The 21,672-nt window shown below is 37.0% G+C and overlaps 1 protein-coding gene across 1 annotated transcript in view; it reads right to left on the bottom strand.

Moving 5' to 3' along the window:
* Positions 1-1,465: 1,465 nt before the first annotated feature.
* LOC140155240 (uncharacterized) overlaps positions 1,466-21,672 on the bottom strand; it is an 85,398-nt gene continuing 65,191 nt past the window's right edge. The window contains 17 exon segments of the mRNA XM_072177994.1: positions 1,466-3,532; positions 5,242-5,298; positions 5,731-5,867; positions 6,219-6,443; positions 8,169-8,273; positions 9,810-9,975; positions 10,851-11,102; positions 12,460-12,605; positions 13,156-13,329; positions 14,491-14,674; positions 14,892-14,977; positions 15,796-15,938; positions 16,106-16,256; positions 16,376-16,507; positions 18,642-18,721; positions 19,646-19,859; positions 20,569-20,739. Of these exon segments, the coding sequence (XP_072034095.1) occupies positions 3,449-3,532; positions 5,242-5,298; positions 5,731-5,867; positions 6,219-6,443; positions 8,169-8,273; positions 9,810-9,975; positions 10,851-11,102; positions 12,460-12,605; positions 13,156-13,329; positions 14,491-14,674; positions 14,892-14,977; positions 15,796-15,938; positions 16,106-16,256; positions 16,376-16,507; positions 18,642-18,721; positions 19,646-19,859; positions 20,569-20,739 (2,507 nt within the window). The 3' untranslated portion in view covers positions 1,466-3,448.

The raw sequence follows: 21,672 nt of genomic DNA, 5'->3' as shown, positions 1-21,672 counted from the left end.
TAACATTGACAACAAGAGGTTAATTTCGAATCAACTTAACCTAATAAAGTAAACATTGACCAAAAGTAACCTTACTGTAACGTTGTACCAACAGAGGGTGCTATTTATGCCGTATATTCAGTGCGATATAAACTGAATATAAGAGAGACTTGACTCAAGTATATATATATATATCAGTGCAACTGGTTCAACTGGACTTGTCTTGAATAACTATATTTATTTGAACTATGTAAGCTTAAAGAAGTATTTTATGATCCTAGCATCCTCGCTTATTCCCAAAATTTCAGTTATTCCGACTTTGAGTTTGCGAGTTTTGCATGATTATCGGCGCCATAGGCACTGTCCTGTTCAATTTCGTTGTGGTTATTAAACCAGAACGTAATTCAAATTTGATGATGTTTTTGGAAAACTAATTAGTCGGCAAGAAATTGTACATATGTAGCCAGTGGTGGGCAGTGGTATGAGAAAAGTAAGGCTGTGGATCATGAAATACCCTTTAATGTAGTACATACTGCGTTTTGACTTGACTTCTTTTGCTTACATTCATTACGAATGCCGCCATACTATTAAGCTGTAACGTCTAGATTCAGACGCGTCTCAATACTCAAAACCTAAGTATATTAGATAAAGGGTGAGAAACAGACCATTACCAGAAATAATGGGCGTGATGTTCATGTCTGGTGAGATGTTGGTTGCTCTGAGGTTGTGGATCCTGCGTAGTTAATCCCGCTGGAGTTTATTCACCCGTGACCATTGTTATTAAAATGATTAATGAATAATGCAAATTGCAAGTTGTCAACGTTTGGTCTACGATCTGTTTCAACACCATGAAATCTTGTGCTATGTGTATATAGCTGTATATGCAGGCATTTAAAGAACCTACTGTCTGTCCAATTAACTTAGATACCCAGTTGTTGTTAATTATTTGAAAAAATATCCACTTTCAAAGAAAGTCATGAAAGAAAAGTGTTAACATTTGCTGAGACCTAACGGGATTTTTGTGTTTCCAAAGCATTGAGTGAGAGTTTACCTGAAATTCTATTGAAATTGGAAGATTTTTCTCAACACTTTAAAAATAATCCGGTAGAAGTTGGGTACCATTATTTTGGAAGGTCTTATTATACGGATTTGTAGGTATGGTGATTTTGGATAGTGAATGGATGAATAGTAAATTAATTTTACTCCTCACCAAAAACATTTGTTCAATATAATAATTCAGTTAATAAAATGCAGACAGTGTTTCTTATTGGCATATTTATTCCTAGTGTATTAACTCAGCCAATTACAACAATTCGGCGCTGTATTTGAATCTTCTTCTGTGCATGCTTGTGGCTTAGCCCAATTCTATAATAAGTACAAATTGTATGCCCTATTCGCTACTTGCACGGTTCCGCCATTATGCACTATGTGCGGGGAGAGCCTCGAACTGAATGGGAATTGAACTAGTCATAACGTTCTGTGTAAGGTTACATAATTCTTCCTTTCATGTATGCTGCCAGTTCGAGGCTCTCCCCGCACATAGTGCATAATGGCGGAACCGTGCAAGTAGCGAATAGACGAATCCAACGAGCCAAGTCATGGTCAGGATTTGGTCGGCCATGACGGGTCCCCGCATGCACCACACTGGTGTGTAGTGACTGCCCAATTGGGTGGATTAAAGCCGCTTAAAATTCGATGTTAGATTCTTTTGTGTTGTACACTGTCATTATTCTTTTGTCTACGTGTAGCACAGGTGATAGAATGCAGTATTTTAGGTGAGATGGAGCCGACGGGGACCCAACTTTGGCAGCCATTAAGGTGTAGGGATGCGTGAAATTGGATTCGTCTATATATGAATGCTCTGATGTTATCGGTGAGGAGTATAATCCACAATACACTCCAGACGCATAGTAACTTGCCCTATCATTTGTTATAATGCACCAACTGTGACACCTTTTGAGTTATTGTGAATTAGTAAAAGCATCTAAATTTATTATTTTATTGCATCGATGATAAGGAACAAAAAAAAATGGGTGGCATCACTGATCAATATACATGATTACTATGTTCAAACACCCCTTACTGTAAATAGATTATCCCATCAAAAGTTTCAAGTCATTAGGAATATTCGCCTGGACCCAGATATCTTGCTGTAAATCGGTCAAAATTGAATAAAAGTAGATAAGGAAAAATATTTTTTCATCGCTTTACTAAAAATTTCTGTTAGGTCTGACAGTGTTTAGCAACTTTTCTTTCATGACTTTTTGCCAAAGTGAAAACTTTTCGAAATAAATCATAAAAACCGGGTGTCCAAGTTAATTGGACAGACAGTAGTAACGCAGTGTCCATTTGGTACTCCTCACTATCTCATCCTCAAACCAACTAACTGGTGAGATGTTAGCATCTCACCAGTCATGAACAGCACGCGCATTATTTCTGGTAATGGTCTGTTTTGAACCGTTTATCTTCTTATTATACGGCGAGCAAAATTAAATGGTTTGCACCTCACAAGTCACCATTATCAAATCAATGTAGATTTGATCTCAATTGAAATCTGTATTTGAAGTGGTTTGGTTGTTATTAAAATAATGCAAATTGCAAAGAGTTGTCAACGTTTGGTCTACGATCTGTTTCAACACCATGAAATCTTGTGCTATGTGTATATAGCTGTATATGCAGGCGTTTAAAGAACCTAGTAACGCAGTGTCCATTTGGTACTCCCCATTATGGATAGATCACAGTAGGGCTTTGCACCCAGCCTCTTTACTTGTAATGAGTACCCCCGCAGGTAATGCTGCAAAGCTCCCCTGGTCGGGTAGTTAATTGTAGCTAATATGCATGGACCGTTGAGCGTTTTTGGGTTGGGTAAAGTCAGATTCCCTTTTAAAAGCTAATGGAAAGTTTATATACATGTGTTGAGTATGCATTAAACGAAAAAGTTACTTATAATGTTAATTGAATTTAATTTGCATACATTTAAATATGTTTATTAATTGAGTACCTGCGCCCAACTGCGTGCAAGCCATTCTATATCAATACATGATATGAGTCTTTTCGCCAATTATAAGCCGAACAAAAACAAACTTCAGACCTGCCTTTGATATATCAGGCAACATTGCCTAGATATATAGAGATAATTATATGAGTACATACACAGAGGATATAATGAGTATATAAAGAAATCAATTATCAAGGAAACGTAATAAAGATAAAAGTTTTAGGATACTGTACATCTATATAGGAAAATCTATTCATTTCTGAGTATACTTTGATTAATCCGCCTCGTTTCTAGGTATCTGTTCAGTCAGGCATTCAGTATTTCTTTTGATACCATTTTTTAACCTCTTGTGAAAATTATATATTTACATATATATGTGTATATTTTGCTTAATAACATTTGATTAAATATTGAAAGCAATGATCAATTAATACATTCACTTTTACAAATTTGTGTAATTATTGATTGGTTTCACAATTTTGTTTCCATGGCTTCTCCAAGTTGCGTCTGATCAATACCTATGGGCTGATCATGACCTTCATCGTCAAATGTACGCTGGAATAAATAAATAAATAAATAAATAAATAAATAAATAAATAAATAAATAAATAAATAAATAATTTAGCAAATAAATAATTTAGAAAAATAAGCACAGTAAGAATTGAATATATGAATACAAAACCCACCCAACTCCATACTTTGGCCAAATTGAGTTAAGCATGGGAAATTGTTGCTATACATAGGCATGTCATATGTATGAAAGAACAACTCAAATTCATCCTCTGTGTCTATAGAGCATGTGAAAAATAGCATGTATGAAATAACCACACAAGTCCAGGATTTGAGTCTTGTAACACATTGATTGAAATCCAGTATGTATAAAAAGTCCACTTGTAACACATTCATTGCTGGAGAGTGACTTTTGAAAAAAAAAAATGGGTATAATCAAGGAAAGTGTGTGGTTTATATTACACTGCAGTATGCTTATCAACATTATACATACCTGTGTGCTTTATTTTGTATTATCTTACTAGTGGTAATCTCATTCCAACATTGTTGTCTTTATATACGATTCAAAAAACCACCCAAGTCCAGCATTTAAAATTAACCCCACGAAGTCCCTGAAATGCTAATCGTCATATAATACAGTTTAACCCACTCATTTGCACGTAAAACTTACCATATTGACCAGGTAAATCTAAGTGAAGTAATTAAAATGATACACAGGTTTTTTTCTCAAAATCACTTCCCATGGACTTGGGTGGGTTTTCAATTCATGTATTCAATTGTAACACGGGTTTAATGAATACGCGGGTTATTTTCCCGTGTCCATTGCAAAGAGGGGATGATTTTGACAACATCGAGCTGAATTATTAATTTAGGATATATATAGCTTACAATACGGGTAAAATGAGGAAAATATGCGACTCTTTAGAACGAGCGAGTGTAACCAGTGGAGCTTGATGAACAGCTCGAATTAACGTGATCAACACGACGGTGTGCCAGTACTTTTCAAAACTCAAGATATAACAATCAAAAATTGCACAAACTACAAGAAACAAAATTGAAAATAATCTGACACTCCATACAGCTAGTTTCACATAAAAGAGTAGATGCTGGTTCTTATGTCTTGCCGAGTACAGCATTCCTTGTAAATAAAGAATGTTGTTCCTCCGCAGAAAACTTAAAGGATGAATTCGGTAATCACAACATTATCCCTTATATGTTAGAAAAATAATTATCAAGCACTAATCACATGGTTTTATTTTAAACAAACTCATATTGACCATAAAAACGAATAAAAACAGCCGGCTCTCAACACGCGATATTCAAAATTCCTGCGCCGAAATTGTCTAGTGCAATGACATCATGGTTATTTGTGTTCAATTGTTGTCAGCCTTCATTGTATTACTGGGACGTCATTGCACTGGACACTTTCGGCGCCCGGGAATTTTGAATACATATCATTAGATTTATACAATTTACTTCGAGGACTGTTAAATTTCACAAATTTTAATTTTTAATCATTTGCCATAAAATGTGTATTATATCGTCAATTTCAAAAAATCTAAATTATTTGATATCAGAAGGACTTTCCTCGTATTTAAAATGCAATTCGATATATGTGATGTGCTCTCAGGTCCCACCAAAAAAAAAAAAAAGTCGCTATCCGAGATGAAAAAATGTATGTATACTCTAATAACAAGACCATATAAATAAAGTCTTATTATATAATTATGAAAGTCCCAACGCTTGAAACTTACAAAGTTCTTCAAAGACACCATATCTGCTGTGTCTGCTCCATCATCTAAGTCAGGGCCCTGCAACGACAGGCAATCAACGAGAGGCAATCATTTGTTTGACCACAATATATCTTGTTAATTTATTGTATCCATGCAAAGGCGAGAGCAAGGAATGAGTTTTAGCTGGAAATGGCTGATGAAATTTGAAAGGTTAACGACTCCACAATAATTATTTTTAAACTTGAACAGCGCTTGCGTCAAAACCATCAAAACAAACAAACAAACAAACAAACAAACAAAAACAAGAAAACAAAACAAAAACACAAAATACAAAACAAAACAAAAACAGATTCAAGAAATGCGGATTGGGTTCCAGTTTGATTTCACTGAAGAGTTTGCTAACACCATACAGCGATTGCCGTCCAACCTGTCTTCAGATATCGGGGTGATAACCATTCCCCATTCTCCCATGTTACGACGTAACACTTTATAAAACCTTATAAAACTTACTTGTAAATGAGATATAGAGTAGGATCCCTTCCTTGGTTTGATTCGGTAGCGATAGAATATTGCTAGTGCTAAGAAAATGGCAAAGAAAAGTGCCAGACCACCAATAGTGCCAGCAATAATTGGTCTTTGGGTTGATTCTAGAATGAAAGTGAAAAATTAAATATAGTTGATCAGTATTAAAATTGAGTTAGCTTGAAATTTCCCTGAACTTACTGCTCGTTGTAACCCGTACGAAACTCAGGAGATCCTGGTTGCGAAGGTAAATACGATAAATGGCGCGCAATTGTCAATTTTCAACTTCGTGATATTAAGTCTAATTCTGCCAACCTATTCTTGTCTTTGGACGCCTAAGAAATGTTCCACTAAGATTAGCGTTTAGCGAAACAGGAACCTGGTACCTTATTTAGAGCACTTTATTCACACATTTTTGTTTAATTTCTTGATCATGAAATTGTAACAACGATTTAGGGTAATCATCTTAACCTCACCGTCATCATCATGAATAGTTATGATTGCCTCAGATGGTTCCAGGATTGTCCCTCCTTTTGGTGATGTCAGACGCGCAATAAACACTTCTGTCCATTCTAATGAGTCGTCATCAAAGATGATTACGTCTCTGGATATTTCTTGTTGTCGTGATTGGAAGTAAACATCCAGATTGATTGACGAGAAGTCTACATTAGCTGTAGCATTGCCACTCACTAGCTGAACACCTGCAAGAATACATATTACCTTTGTGAAGATGTGAATAACTATTTACATTACAAGAAAACAATACATAATTAGGACATTTAGAGGAAAGAACACCATAGCATGCTTGAAAAAAAAAGCAGTTTTGCTGAAATGAAAAACAAAACCACTATTTGCTCATTCATCTGTTTTTTTATCCCATCCAAAAACTGCGATTTGCATCTTTTCAACGTGTAACTACAGCTAATATAATCCCAATACCAAAGTCAGGAGACCTAAGTCAAGGGAGTAATTACAGGGGCATCAGCCTATCCTCAACAGTGGCCAAAACCTTCAATAGGATGATACTCAAAAGGATAAGACTCAAAGTTGATAGACTACTGAGAAGCAACCAGAATGGCTTAAGAATGGGAAGAACAACTGTCAGCCACATACTGGCTCTTAGAAGGATAATAAAGGATAAATCTACCAGCCATTATAACATTCATTGACTTCAGAAAAGCCTTCGACACTATTCACCGAGGCAAGATGCTACAAATCCTCATAGCCTATGGGATAACAAAACAAATTGTGGACGCTTTAGGAAGGACACACAAGAAAACCAGAGCCAAAGTGATCTCCTCTGATGGAGAAACTGAGCTGTTTGACATCGTAGCCGGAGTTCTACAAGGAGATATCCTTGCCCCGTATCTGTTTGTGATAGTGATTGACTATGCCTTGACAATGGCTATAGATGGCAAGGAAGAAGCACTTGGATTCCATCTAAAAAGGAGAAAGAGCACCCCTTACATATGTAGATGTACTCAAGCAAGACACCGGACTGGAAGCATCTGACCTGGGAACGGCGATGCAGGACATGACAGGAGGATATGGAAAGCTGTCGTGGTTTGGGAAAACCACCCAAAATAAGCAAGCAACGCACGAAGGACGTTGAAACCTACCATGTTATACTGCGTCAGGCGCTTCATGCAACGTGACTAATTGTCCCCTCAAAAATAGAATCATTTTGAAAATAAAGCCATGATATATGTATGTAGTGATCCTTAACTACCGAAATATTTTTGTAACCATAATATTCGGGATGCACTGAAAAACAGTTCAAGTATCATGTTTAGTCTAGTACCAAGCTATTGTTCCCATGCACCCAGATGATGTATTTTTCTAACCTATATCTATTCTAGTACACAAATTTTGTTGTTCCCAAAACAAAATATTGCCCCATGGGTGGAGGAAATGTAATTAAACTTTACATGGGGTCAAATTTCAAACTTCATCAAATTGTGTCGAAAACATTACTAATGTATTCCTCTGGTCATAAGGATTCAGAAAATGTATAGTTTTACCTATTTAGGATGTACGGTTCTTGGGTTATTACCAAAAAGGTCAAAGGTCAAGCGTTGACCTCTAAAGGGTTAAAATTTTAAACTTGCTTAGCTCTGGATGAAAATGGTGCCAAAATCCTCATTTTGATGCTAGTTAGCAACATGTGAGGGAGGATGTTTCATTAACTATGTACACATCAAAACATGTCAAGTTCAATGGGTTTCTATGGTCATTGACCTGTTTTGATGCGAAATCTAGGTTATGAAACATCCTACATATTGCTAACTAGCATTGTTTAAGATCATTTATCAAAACGAAGATTTTGACACAATTTTCATGAAGATCGGAGCAAGTTTAAAATTCTGACCCTTTAGAGGTCAACGCTTGACCTTTGACCTTGTTTTTTTTTGGCCTTGTAAACTTACGGACTGAGGCTTCATGGTCAATATAGCCTCCCCTTACTATTGTGACAGTCACATACCCGTCATTCTCGTTCACTTCATATGCAGCGTACTTGAATTTGAAGGATGCTATGGATAAGAAAAAGGCAAAGTTAACTTACTCAAGTAAGTGAGACTGATGTCGGGAATTAAAAAATTGAGGTTTTGATTATGATGATTTGATGTTTAAATGTTTATGATTAGGATAATGAATTGAGTGCTGTGCGTTTGGCAAGATAATCGCACACGCTGTGGATATATCTCGGGGATTTATTGCATTTAGGTCGAGAGCCGTTAGGCTCGAGACCTACATGCAATAAAAGCTCCATAGCAAGGGCAATTATCTTGACGAATGCATTTACACGAGTTCATTATCCTTCATATTTCCATTGCATCAGTTTATAATAAAACAATATGTATTTAATTGCTGCTAGTAATCATTTTTAGGTCGAATATTTAGGAACATAATATATTAAATTAAAACACTGTGAGTCACTGACCTCGTTTGAATCATTGCCCTTATGCGTAATTGTATCAGTGATATAAACTTGGTCGCCCTCTTCAATCGTATTACGACTCCAATTGAAATACGTTGGTAATGTTATGATATTTCTAACAGAAGCTTGTTATTCCGATTGAATTTGGGATTCATTTTGGTTCATTAAATATATAATTAAAACGAAAATAACAGCTTTAAATAGAGTGTATTCAATACTACGTCACTCATGACAGAGTCGTCCTCATTTAAATAAAATTCTGTCATCCATAAGGTACCACAGGGCAATTCGCATGATAATAAAACAGCTGATACGGTAGGTATGAATGGTTGTGGAATCGATCTAGAGACCTGTCCCTCTGTCATCTTAAGCTACATTAGAACTGTCCTCCAACCTGGCTACCATTTCAATTGATATACCGTTCCGACTGGTTTATTGCAAACACTCTATAGAGCACAACTGGTCCCATTCTACACTTGACAAATACCACAACCGGGACCACAACCAGGACTTTAACACCACAGAAATTATATATATTTTTTGTGATGGTATATAAATCGAAAGGAAACAGAAGTTAGCAGTATTTCTAAAAAATTGGGCGTAGATATACCCACTCCGAGACACCAAGCAACAATATCTAGAATCTAGGATTTTGCGTGCATATTATCTAGATCGTATTATTTAGCGCGTCATATTTGTGACCTTTGACTCAGTCGCTGAAGGATAGTTCGTGACATAAAATGCACGAGAGAAGAATAGACAATAGTGAATAAAACTGGGCACTATACGCCGTAGAAGTGACGCGGTTAATCGGATTAACTACCATAGCAATAGATGAATACAATTTTGACTATACCGCCCTGCACTACAACGTTCGCGCGGTACCGGTGCATTGAACCATAGATGTCAAAGAAAGGCTGATCACTCGCACCTGTAAGATAAGTATCTTTGAAAAGAGCGGTATTGTATTCAATCTATGTTTGCTGACATACACAGGTGATTAGTTCAATCTGCTTGTAGTGCAGGGCGGTCTATTCACAAATTGTATTCATCTATTGCTATGTAGTTAATCCGACTATGACGTCACTTCTACGGCGTATAGAAGTATATGTGAACGATATAATCTTACAGAGACATTCATCTGTGCGGCATGGGTCGTAAACATTAATATAGACTGTCATCATGTTTGACATGGCACTGTTATTGTCTTGTGCAAAGAATCTAAACGAATCGTCTCCAACAAAATTCATGTTTGGTGTATACGTGAAGTTCACCATCACCCAGCTTAGATGATCCTGAGGAAAAAGTGTAAAGTACAATATCGTTATTTGGTTGATGCCAGTGGAGCTTTATCACCGCTATATTTCTTGGGCGTTCGTGTAAATACAAAGATCGCGCTACAAAATACTACAGTGTCCCAAAAGCATGAAAAGTGTCCTCATTGAAAACAAATGCTATGTCTCTGCCTGAAATAACTTGGAACATTATGAATAATTACCAAGGAAAACCTTATGGAATTACTTTGTTTCCTTAACTAGCTCTAACTGGACCATTCAGTTTCCTTGGTATTATGGAAAACAAAATAAGCTGTGACATTTCGTTACGTATTCACAAAAAACAAAAATAAGATACATTGGTGCATGTGTGAATGTCCACATGCTTGGAACACATTACATCTGTCTCATCTCTCTCATTAGACATTTTTGTTCGCAAATTCCATTACACTAAAAAATCTGCCCTCTTTTTGTCAGATGGCGCCCATTTGCGCTTACGGCAAGCCAGTCATTTTCGCCGATATAACTAAGTTTATCTTTCAACAGATAAATTGTGTTTTTTGAGAAAAAAGACTGCCTTTTCTTTGAAAATCTTTTTCTGAGCATTTGTGATGTCCAATACACTTCTAAATAAAGGTACATGTGTGTACAAGTGAATAGAACTGCCACTGTGCAAGTCCAGATTTCAAACGAAAGTGGTAAACGTCTTATACAAGTTGTATCATCATCATCGTCATCATCATATCATCCTCATCCCCATCATCATCATCGTCATCTTCATCGTAAATTCCAAGATGAACTCATCCTTGATTTTAACTTGATCCAGGGCCCATCAGCAAAATTCACACTTACATATATGTCATGCATCATTAATATTGTAACCGATTATTACATACCTTATTTTCAGGCAGCACAAGTCCACAAGGAATAACACGTTCATTTAAGGATATCACTGTTTTACCACCATTGTTGCAATGTTCGTCATTAATTGGTAAAGTTCTATCTTCTTCACTGAACACTATGTCCCCATGTACTGGGGTATCAATTCTTAAAGTGAGCATATCACTGCTATCAACATCATATGCACCTAGCGCTGCCAGTAGAGGAACGTACTCCAAGTTATACTCTGTGTTTTGTGTCACTGCAAACTATTAAACCAATGAGAAACACGAAAATAAATTGACTCACTGTCATCTCCTGAACAGAAACTTTAAAAGCTCTTATTTACGCTTTATACCAGTCAAAATAGCATACTGCAGTTACTGTCCGTTTTCATATGCACAATATACAGTGCTCTCACCATTGACGCGTGACCTCTACAAATATTGTATGTTAGAAGTATAGGATATTGCCTAGTTAACGTCACTGTGTGAAAAATAACCGGCCAATATTTAAAGTATTCTCTGAAATTCTAGAAAATAATGTTTTGTAACATGTCCTAAATTTTTTGCTAATTTGTGACCGTTCACGGCGAATGAGCCGTAAATTCCTCCTCCGGTCAATTTTGTTTTATTTCGTGTTTAGAAAATATATATCATAAGCTTTAAAATGGTATATCATTTGACCTCAAACGATATCCAGAAGCGGAGTTATGGTTAGTTAAACTTTGCTCCTTCAACAAAATTATAGCTTTTTTCATTTCTATGTGTCTCTTTTTCCACATTGCTGGCAATAAATATCAAACAGTCATAATTGGCGGTCATTTCAAATCATCCCCGAGTCAACGAGGTTTAAGAAGGTTCTCTCATTGTTAATTGTTGGTCATGCATACCTATACAAAATACAATGCCTGGTAACCCACCACTTGAAAAGGATTTAGCAAAAGCAAACAAAGACCAGAGCTATTAAAAGTTCTATAGCCATCTAAGGTAGAAGCTTATTATCCACTTCAATAATAGGATTATTGATTAGTGTTGTGACTATCAAAATAAGACAGATGTCGCCCCAGCTTAAGTGACCGATGAATACGACCTTCGTACACATTTTACACCATAACTCAGAATACAATTTAGGGAATTTACGGCTCGTTTGTGCTGCCGGGTCACATTTAGGTGTTTGGAAATATTCGCACTTTTGTGTTTTAGGAAGGATATGTAAACGACAGATAACACCAAAAAATATGAAGAAATTATTTCCACAACCAGAAGTCAACAACCATTATGTTTCTCATTTTCAAAAATGCTGGTTAACAATGAGCAGACTATTGTCTCTTTTCGTGAACAAAGGCTCACATAGTATTGTTACCTTGCGTTTGCTTTATAATCGGTTACCCAACTGAAACTATAATACCAGCTCATTGCAATACCGCACAGGTAAAACAGAAACATGTGTAGTGTGGATTTAACCAGAGAAGATCTGATTTAATCAGTTGAGCTGTTTTCAATGAGTGTTATCTTGGTTTAATAGCTTTTAATGGGGTTTAAGTCCTGCAAAGGTCGTGGTGCATCATGGAGCGTTGCGATATAAAGTAATGCAAAATGTGTGTACTAAATTAACTAACTTTACCTTTGCAGATCGAGTAAGGTTGCTACTGATTTGACCTTTCTTTGCTACAAAAACAAGCGGATTGTCATTGACCGATCTTACTATCACAGCGATGCTAGCATTAGTCGAGATTGGTGCAATCCCTGCGTAGCTATGGACTTCTTCCACTGTAAACCAAAAGCAAATGTTTGTGACACTGCATTTGTTAGTAGAATTGATGTAAGTACTTCTGTTACTTGTTTCAAAAACAATTATTTATATTTATACTTATATATAAACAAACAAATAAAAAAAACCAAAAAACACAACCTATTATATATTGTTGATCCTTGTCATTCCGAACAAAACTCGAAGGCAACTTCAGGGTTTGCAAACTGAGTAAAATCCTTATTCCTTCCTGTATTGAGGACTACTATGCCGCAGGTTTAGGCCTGCCACGTATGTGACGTAAGCAGTGCAATGGATCATTTATTGGACCTACATTCTTCCAATCCAATGACAAGTATCACTATTATAAAGCGCTAGTACGTAATTTTGCCGTGAATACGAAGCATTACATAAATCGGGTTCATGTAAAAAATACCCATTTGTTAGGGAGGACATATTTTACTTCTAAATACGTACATATTTACACAACCTATATTTCTATTTTAGATCTGCGTTTGTTTTTAAATTTGCTCCGTAGCCATTCCGCGAAATAAGCGCGTAAGCCATTACCTGCAATATGGACAATATCGTGTCCTGTACAGTCTTTGCATGGGGTGTAAGTCAAAAATCCATCAGGAGTGACAATAACAGAACCTAGTCTTGGGAGATCTCTGCTACGGTCCAGAACAAATTGAAGTTGATCATCTTCTGGGTCTTCTGCTCGTAGTTGATACTCTAGTTTGCCTGTTGGATGATAATGATGATGATTGTAGTCATAATAAATAAATAAATAAATAAATTTCGGTGTTTTATATAGCGCCTTTTCCGGATCTTAGGGGGATCAAAGCGCTGTAATTTCGCTGCCATGGTGGATCATCACAATCAGATCGCATCAACTAGGCTGGTTGCAGCCGAACTTGGCGCAAACCTATCAGCACTTAGATTGTAACATCCACCAATTATCTATGCAGCTCCCCAAATTCCATTGGGTGAAGGAAGTTTTTGATAGCCAAACAACTAATCACCGATTTTTGAAAGCAGGAGGAAACCGGAGATCCCGGAGAAAACCTGCTAGAGCGAGCATGGAGTGCACGTGCACATGAGTCATTGGGCCGCGCGCCGGGGCTTGAACCCGGGACCTCAGTGCGGCGGGGCTTGAACCCGGGACCTCAGTGGTGCAAGGCGAAGGAATAACCGCTGCGCCAACTCGCCCTCCATGCGGATGTACTTCGAGTTGTCATGGTTTTAGGAGACTTAACCGTATAATTGTCGAACACCACTCAGGTTATGCAAGTACCTGGGCTGCCTCGGCAAGTACCACAGGTGGTTTTAAGAAATGAACATTTTCAAGAAATAATTTAATTTGGAGTGCACGTGCACATGAGTCATTGGGCCGCGCGCCGGGGCTTGAACCCGGGACCTCAGTGCGGCGGGGCTTGAACCCGGGACCTCAGTGGTGCAAGGCGAAGGAATAACCGCTGCGCCAACTCGCCCTCCATGCGGATGTACTTCGAGTTGTCATGGTTTTAGGAGACTTAACCGTATAATTGTCGAACACCACTCAGGTTATGCAAGTACCTGGGCTGCCTCGGCAAGTACCACAGGTGGTTTTAAGAAATGAACATTTTCAAGAAATAATTTAAGCACATAAGGTAGGTCATCTGACATGCATTGCATAAACAATGTCTAGAGATGAAATCTTGTAATGGATTTGTAAACATGTTCAAAACCTTAACACAGATGTCAAATTACCAGACATCACATGTTGAAGTCCTAAACATAAATCATCAAATCTCTCAACAGGTTTAGAAATCAGTTGTAAGAAAAGTGCTTTGCTCTAAACACTGTATTACAGTGTGTATGGCCCCGCTAAAAGAGGAATGGTTACTGGCATTTGTCCCTTACCCTTATCTTCATCAATGGTAAGCGATGAAACCAGATTGACGAAATACGGGCTTTCGTTTATAACGCTCGGAGAAATAGCAGCCACAGCAAACTGTGTTTCCTGACTAAAATATACACTTTCATCAACTGCACGACGGGAGCGATCGGGAGATGACTTGGACACGTTGCTTCTGGTAGCGCAGACCTGGTGATATAATATGACAGAGACATTAATTTGCGTCTAAGTTGGGAAGCTAAATTGTATGTATTAGTTTTGGAAACGATGTAACGATGACATAAAAGATGAAATGGTTAACGACCATCCAGACATAATCTTACAAAAGTATGCGCAAAACAAACGACCTGATGTTTATTATGGTGAAAATTGAGTAGTATAAGAATAGTAAGATTTTATCACTGACCGAAACAGACATTCTATGCATAGACTGGTCGTAACTTGTCCCTGTATTACTGCACGTCTTGCCAGCATCAAACCACTGAGAAGACTCTGGAAAATGATATCAGGAGTAACATGAACATGATGAATCATGCTGGAGTCTGATCAGAAGAGACTAATTTTTGAAACAACACATCTATCAATAAAGTGGATCAGTGCAGAAAAACCCCGTTTCCTGGAGAAAGTAAGTGCTTGGTGAACGCGACACCATTTTGGAAATTGTCATCTGTGCGAGGATTTTATACGCAAAGGATATATAAATTCAAGTCTACAGAGGAAAAAATGAATTAGGATATACATAAATGTTAAAAAAGATGTTATACAGCGCCTCTCGTAGAGAGAGGCAAGGTAAAGCGCCTTGCCCAAGAGAACAACACAATGGCACCACCGGGGCTCGAACTCGCAATCCACCGATTACAAGGCAGAGCCCGTAGCGCTGCGCCAACGTGCCCCACAACATCAGTCGGTCGGAACATTGAGTGCAACAGAACTTTGTAATCAACAAGAAGACAACTGTCGAATAAGTAGTAATTATTAGAGCGATTTATAAAGTGAATGCATAATATGTGCAGAATCATTGTCAATCATATTATACTTTTCATTGAAGATTCAGATTTTGTTAGCTTAATCAAACTGATTTCGTGTGGGAACTGGGAAAAAGTGTATTTGGCCTTGAGTCATTACGGCTCGTAAGAATAGTGCTGTAGAGTATCTAACCTATTGTGCATTTTCCCGGAAAAGCACATAAATTCGCACAGGGAGTTTAATTTAGTAGTTAGGGGGTCGGCCGAGAACCAAAACGAGCATAGGAAACTAGCTACGTTTATAAGACAATATCGATCTTTTGGTTTGTTCCCTCAGTAACTCACCGGTATCCCAGAATATAAGTAATGGTACTTCATCTGTCCAGCTGTCCCAAGTAGATAATGTAATATTGACAATTAAGGGACCTTGTAATTCCATTTGCCCAAGACTGCCAAGGAAGAACGATCTCTCAAACACGTTAATACGCCTTAAGAGAACACAAATGATTATTACTGGATTACAAAACCGCAGGTACTTAAAATGTGTAACAGGTAGAAGTAACAATTATTTGTTCCTTGAATATTCAACTTGCTTACAAATTTAAAACACGCTTTTGCTAGGAAACGCACCAAGACATAAAATATGTCCTCCTACCTTCCTCTCAGAATCCGTTCCGTTTGGAGTTCTATTGCCAGATGGTCTGTGATATATGAACGGTAGTTCAATGATGCATCAGAGCTGTAATCTTGTTTGGCTCTATCGCCATCAAGGAATCCAAACAAAATGGAGCCACCTGGATGAAAACCTGAACAAGTAATGCAACAATGAAAATATTCACATATATGAGAAAGCATTACTACAAACCAGTCTATATAGATCAAATTTTAATGAAATTATAGTCTAGAAAATTGCTTTATAAATTACCTCCTGAAGTTTCAATTGCTAATTCAAAGCCATCCTCAGCTTGTCTTTTACGACGTTTGGTACTAGATGAATCGTCTATCATCATGATCATGTCACTTCCGTTATTAGATGTTATTATCTCATCCCTATCAACTTTGATTTGAGGAAGAAATGATAATAATGTTTAATAATAGTTTCATGTTAACATTTAAGTTCATTTGAAGGAGTATTCTGTTATTCCAGGCCTCTTTTTATGATATTTTCAGTAGATATCCACGAAAAAATCCTTTTCACAAAACTTAAGCTAATTCCGATTTTGCGTTTGCGAGTCAATCATGATTATATGTATTACACTGCTCCATTGGCCACTGTGTTGTAATGTAATTTCGTTCTGCCAACCAGAACGTCATATTACAAATAAACATAATTCACGTCCTTATAGTAGGGTACAGAATGGGTTTGGACTGCTTTATCTGGGGTCTACGTCCCTTAATCCGGGGTTACGGCGCCTTATTTGGGGTTTAGATACCTTATCTGGGGGTTTAGACTGCGTTATGCTAAGGTGTCTTAGCCCCAGGTAATGATCGTAAACCCCGGATAAGGCCGTCTAAACCACAGATAAGATAAGATTTAAGCAAAATTCTGAATTCAAAATTTTAGTGGTGGTTCTGTGCTGTTCTAGATTATTCCAATGGATTTCTAGACCCTGTAAACATGGGTATAGACACCAGAATCATACTTCTAGCACTTTCTGCACCCGAGATATAGCCAAATTAATTTTCACTGGCGGCCATTTTGAAATTTTGATAGCCATCTTGGAATGATAGGTCCTAGGCTGTTGTAAATGACTCTATTGGATTCCTTGACCCTGAAACCATGGGTATAGACATCAGAATCATGCTACTGTGTGCTTCTCTGACCAAGTTATGGTGAGTTAAAAAACGCCCTCTAGCGAGAGTTCCCCACACTTTTCGATGGTGCAGAACCCTCTGATTTTATTTAGCGTCCTCGAATCTATAAAGAACACCTTCAAAACTTCTTGTACTTAACCCGAGAACGGGACTTCCATTCTGTACCCTACTATTCATTGCTATTAGTCGACGTCATCATTAACACACCAGAACACGGAGTAAGTTCTCATCTTTTTGGTGTATGAAATGGTATCTCCAGCTCATATTCTATGCCCTTCAGTTCACACGGTTGTTTGATGTATGAAGAATTGACTTTATTAATAACTAAATGCAAATTATAGGTGGCGCTATTTATGCTTAATCGGTAAAAGGGGGGGTAATCAATGCTGTCATTAAAACAGATGGAATAGGTGGAAAAGGCAACAAAGAAATTTATTTTATAAACATATTGTATCCAAAAATAAAAGGAATTATTTTTATTCAAAGCTTAAAAGAGTAATTTCAAATAACTAAATAGCGCCATCAATCTTTTCATAAATAGATACATTTTATATCCGAAAAAGCTTTAAAAATGCTGTGATTGTAAATAAGGGGAATTAAAGCTAAAAATTACTCAAAAGCAACTGTATACATTAGCATGAAACCGCTTTTAGCTGTTTTAAGCCTAAAATTGGGCTGTACATGATGTTTTGTTTGAAACACTAAATAATCACATCAACAACCACCGGAATAGTTAAAGTGGGCAAAACGTGCAGGGAAAGCACTGGGGACAGGGTGGTGGCAAATGAAGTAAATGGGGTCAGGTTAAGGGGTCCGACCAGCCTTATAGCCCCAGCAACCACAAAACATTTTCGAAATCATTCGCAAAAGGTTAGAAATGATTGCCAGAAAACGGTCAAATGTCGGGTAATATAAAGGGTATAAAACGTTTTCATAACATTCAAAAACGTTTTTGATACCTTACTGCATATAATCTAACATAATGTAATTTAAGTGTTGACAACATATTTGGCAAAAAATGTTTGCAAACAATATTTTACAATAACATTTTGAAAACATTTTAAAATATTTTTAGTGTGTTTTCATACAGATTGTTTTAAAACGTTTTCTTGACCCGACATTTAACATTATTAAAACATTTGTACAAAAACCAAAAATACAAAATCTAACCTGTTAAAAAACGTTTTAAAAACGTTTTGTGTTTGTAGGGCTTTGAGCTCTTCCGTGTGGGGAACGAAAGGCCCAAGCATGACAAGGAAAGTATTGAACAAATTATTTCTGCAAGAACTTTTGTAGATGAGTTGGCGGACGGGGAGGGGAAAACGCCCTTGGCATCACCACTGGTCAGATTCATAACAAAACTATGCATTACTTACGTAGCACCGTTACCGTCCCTGTTGACAGTACTGAACATAAATATGCTTCGTTGCAAACTTTCATTGTTGTGTACAAGCATCTGAAACAATTTAACGTAAAATCAACAATTACTCAAATGGCTCATGCTTTCAGTGATAGGCGGCATCTGGCTCTAAAATCTATATTAACGCTTGTTCTACCAAGGAGGCGTTGGTGGTTTTATATGAACACGAAATGCACAAAAAGTCGACATACGATTCAGCATAATCGTAGGCTCATCCTTTGCACTCATTTAAGTGAAGAAAAATTAATCACTGCCGTGTGCTTGACCAAAATCTCGAAAATCCAAATCAATATTTACATTCATATAAATGAAAAGTACAATTGACTTAGATTGCTACCCAGATTTTGGAGGATCACAACTGTCTTTTTAAACCCGTTTCAGTATTTTAAAGTAAAATCAGTACAAAGTACTAAAAATAAGTACTTGCTGACAGGTCTACATCATACTATAAAAATATTAACAAATTTAGTTAAAGTTGAAACTGTTATTGAAAAAAATATAAATAAATTGATGTAATTGACACCAAATATTTGATATTAATACATGTATCAATAAAAAAATCAATTGTCATGTAATTGTAATTGGCCTTTTTAGAATGTTGTAATTGTAATTTAATTGTAATTGCGAATTTACTTTTGCATATCATATTAAAATTAAGCCTTGCGGTGAAAATTACAAAAAGGTTTTCCACTTCAATTTAAAGTTTCTTAATAACATCTCCATGCCGACGTAAATGTCAGCTTATTAGCACACTAGTTCCAAAAGATACCCTAACACGAAATTGTTTGAATATAAGTGTATTCTGGCCTGGCAAATCATTGATAGTGCTTGTCATGATATAAAAGACTCGTATAAATTGTATATGACGTGTTAACATCCAGAAGAGGAGGCTAACAACCAACCCTTCGGTGTTCAGTAAGAGAGAATTAACGAACAATAATTGACAATCCATTATCTTACTTTCCTGGTTCCATATTGAACCTGCTTCCCATGTAAAATGTTCCATTTCCATCAGGTGGTATAAAGTCTGAGAGGTTGTATAATGCTTGACCATACTCATCGGATGTCACCTCTATTTTACCATTAATAATCATAGCACATCCAGAAGAATTGCCCACGGGTATACATTGGACAATATCGTCTTCAACGTCCGGTGAACTCCCCACACAATAGTCTAAATATCGGCAAAGAAAACAATTGAACATAATATAACAGAAACATTAATTTAACTTAAGTAATCTTCTAACGTTCGATGTGCTAACGTTCCAAGTAAATTCCAATGTCAATATAAACTAACAGACGAACAACGGAACACATAAAACTAAGGAAAAGAAAACAAAGAAGAAACAACTAAAACGGAGTATAATAGTACTATATATATATGACGTCTCATGTCAAAAGCAGACACTTTTGGGCAGGGTATCAATTTTGAGGTTTTTACATGTCTTAAATATAGAGGTATTTTGCCCCACAACGCCTTTTTCCCCAATCAAATCGGGTATTCCTAAGCGAAGATTTTGAGTTCGTAAGTTATGGTATTATAAAATTGGAAATTGAGATATCGGCTTTTAAAATTATTATTGACAATGTTGAGAGTAGGAATTACCTTGAAAAATGTCTCAAAAGATACAAGATGCCGGTTATATTCCGGTCTTAAACTATCGGACAATATTTTAAATATTAATAACATCACAAATTCGCAACAAACCCAAATTGTGAAAAAATCACCCCCGGGCAGATTTTTGGCTATTTCTCCATTTACGATCCTGCCCAGATCCTGCCCAAAAGTGTCTGGTGTTGACATGACACGTCACATATATGTTCTATATGCATTTAGTAATCCTTGATTATTGTGCGGAAACAATCGGAGCGAGTTTTAATACCATATCTTGTCACACTTTCGTCATCAGCTTTAGTCCAGCATGCTCCAGCGGCATGTGGGTTACTAGTCTGCTTGGCATCCGTCGGGAAGACCTCCTGATCAAACTGTTCACTAAACAATGCAGTTGAATTTACGCCATTTGGAGGAGGAGCTGTCAATAGCACGGTCACACCTGTATAAATAATCGAAGGAACCAATAAGAATTATAACGATAAATTAATTTCAAGTCAAATAATTTATAAGCAAGGTACAACAGGGAAAAAAGTTCGTATTTTGTATAGTAAATGTTAATACACTGTGATAAATACCTTAAAAAAGGAAAGATCACATTATTCCAGCGGTATAACTTTGAGCACGATTAATAAAAAGCAATAAGATTGATATGAACATGTGGAGAATTATTGTGTTAGCTGCAGTATGACACCGCACGTCAAAAGAAACAGATCTGATCGAGAATTTGATGATTGCATAACATTTGGTGCCATTTGAAAAGTTGCAGCGTCAATTGTGTAAAGGATACTTGTTAGTACGTACCAGCAATGTACAATACTCTCCAAATTGAATAGACTGCAATAAGTGGTGGTTCTAACCTATCGATGCTTACAAGCTGACTGATACTCACTTCAGGTTTGACATAATTTCTTACAAGCTTCAGGTGAGAGGAATATTTTAGCATAAAATTTCAAACTGCTATTTCTTTTCATTTCATTCCATCTTTGATCATCAGTTAGAACAGCAACATTTTTTCCATCGTATATTCTACGCAGAAGATCCAGCACTACAGTGCCAACATACAAAATGCCAACTATTGCCAAATACACAAACCCCATATCCTAGACGTCGACTGTCCGTAATATCCCACGAACATGCAGTTGACTAGTTGAGATACCACATTCAAACATTGTCAGCCAGCAAAGATCTTTTGCATCATCTACAACCTGCATGTGGAATGCTGTCCCTGCTATCAGGCATCGGGACAGCTTCAGCAAGGAGATGACTAGCTTACTCACTCTCGCTCATATCATCCGGATGTTTCTCCAGCATTTTCCATCTGCACCGTCATCAGTTTCCATCTGCTTCGAGTCCTTGCCAGTGCTGTCTAAGC

Source organism: Amphiura filiformis, chromosome 6, assembly GCF_039555335.1.
Source record: "Amphiura filiformis chromosome 6, Afil_fr2py, whole genome shotgun sequence".
Classification (NCBI taxonomy): Eukaryota; Metazoa; Echinodermata; class Ophiuroidea; order Amphilepidida; family Amphiuridae; genus Amphiura; species Amphiura filiformis.
The sequence above is the reverse complement of the archived record's forward strand: the minus strand, read 5'-3'. Positions and strand labels throughout refer to the sequence as shown.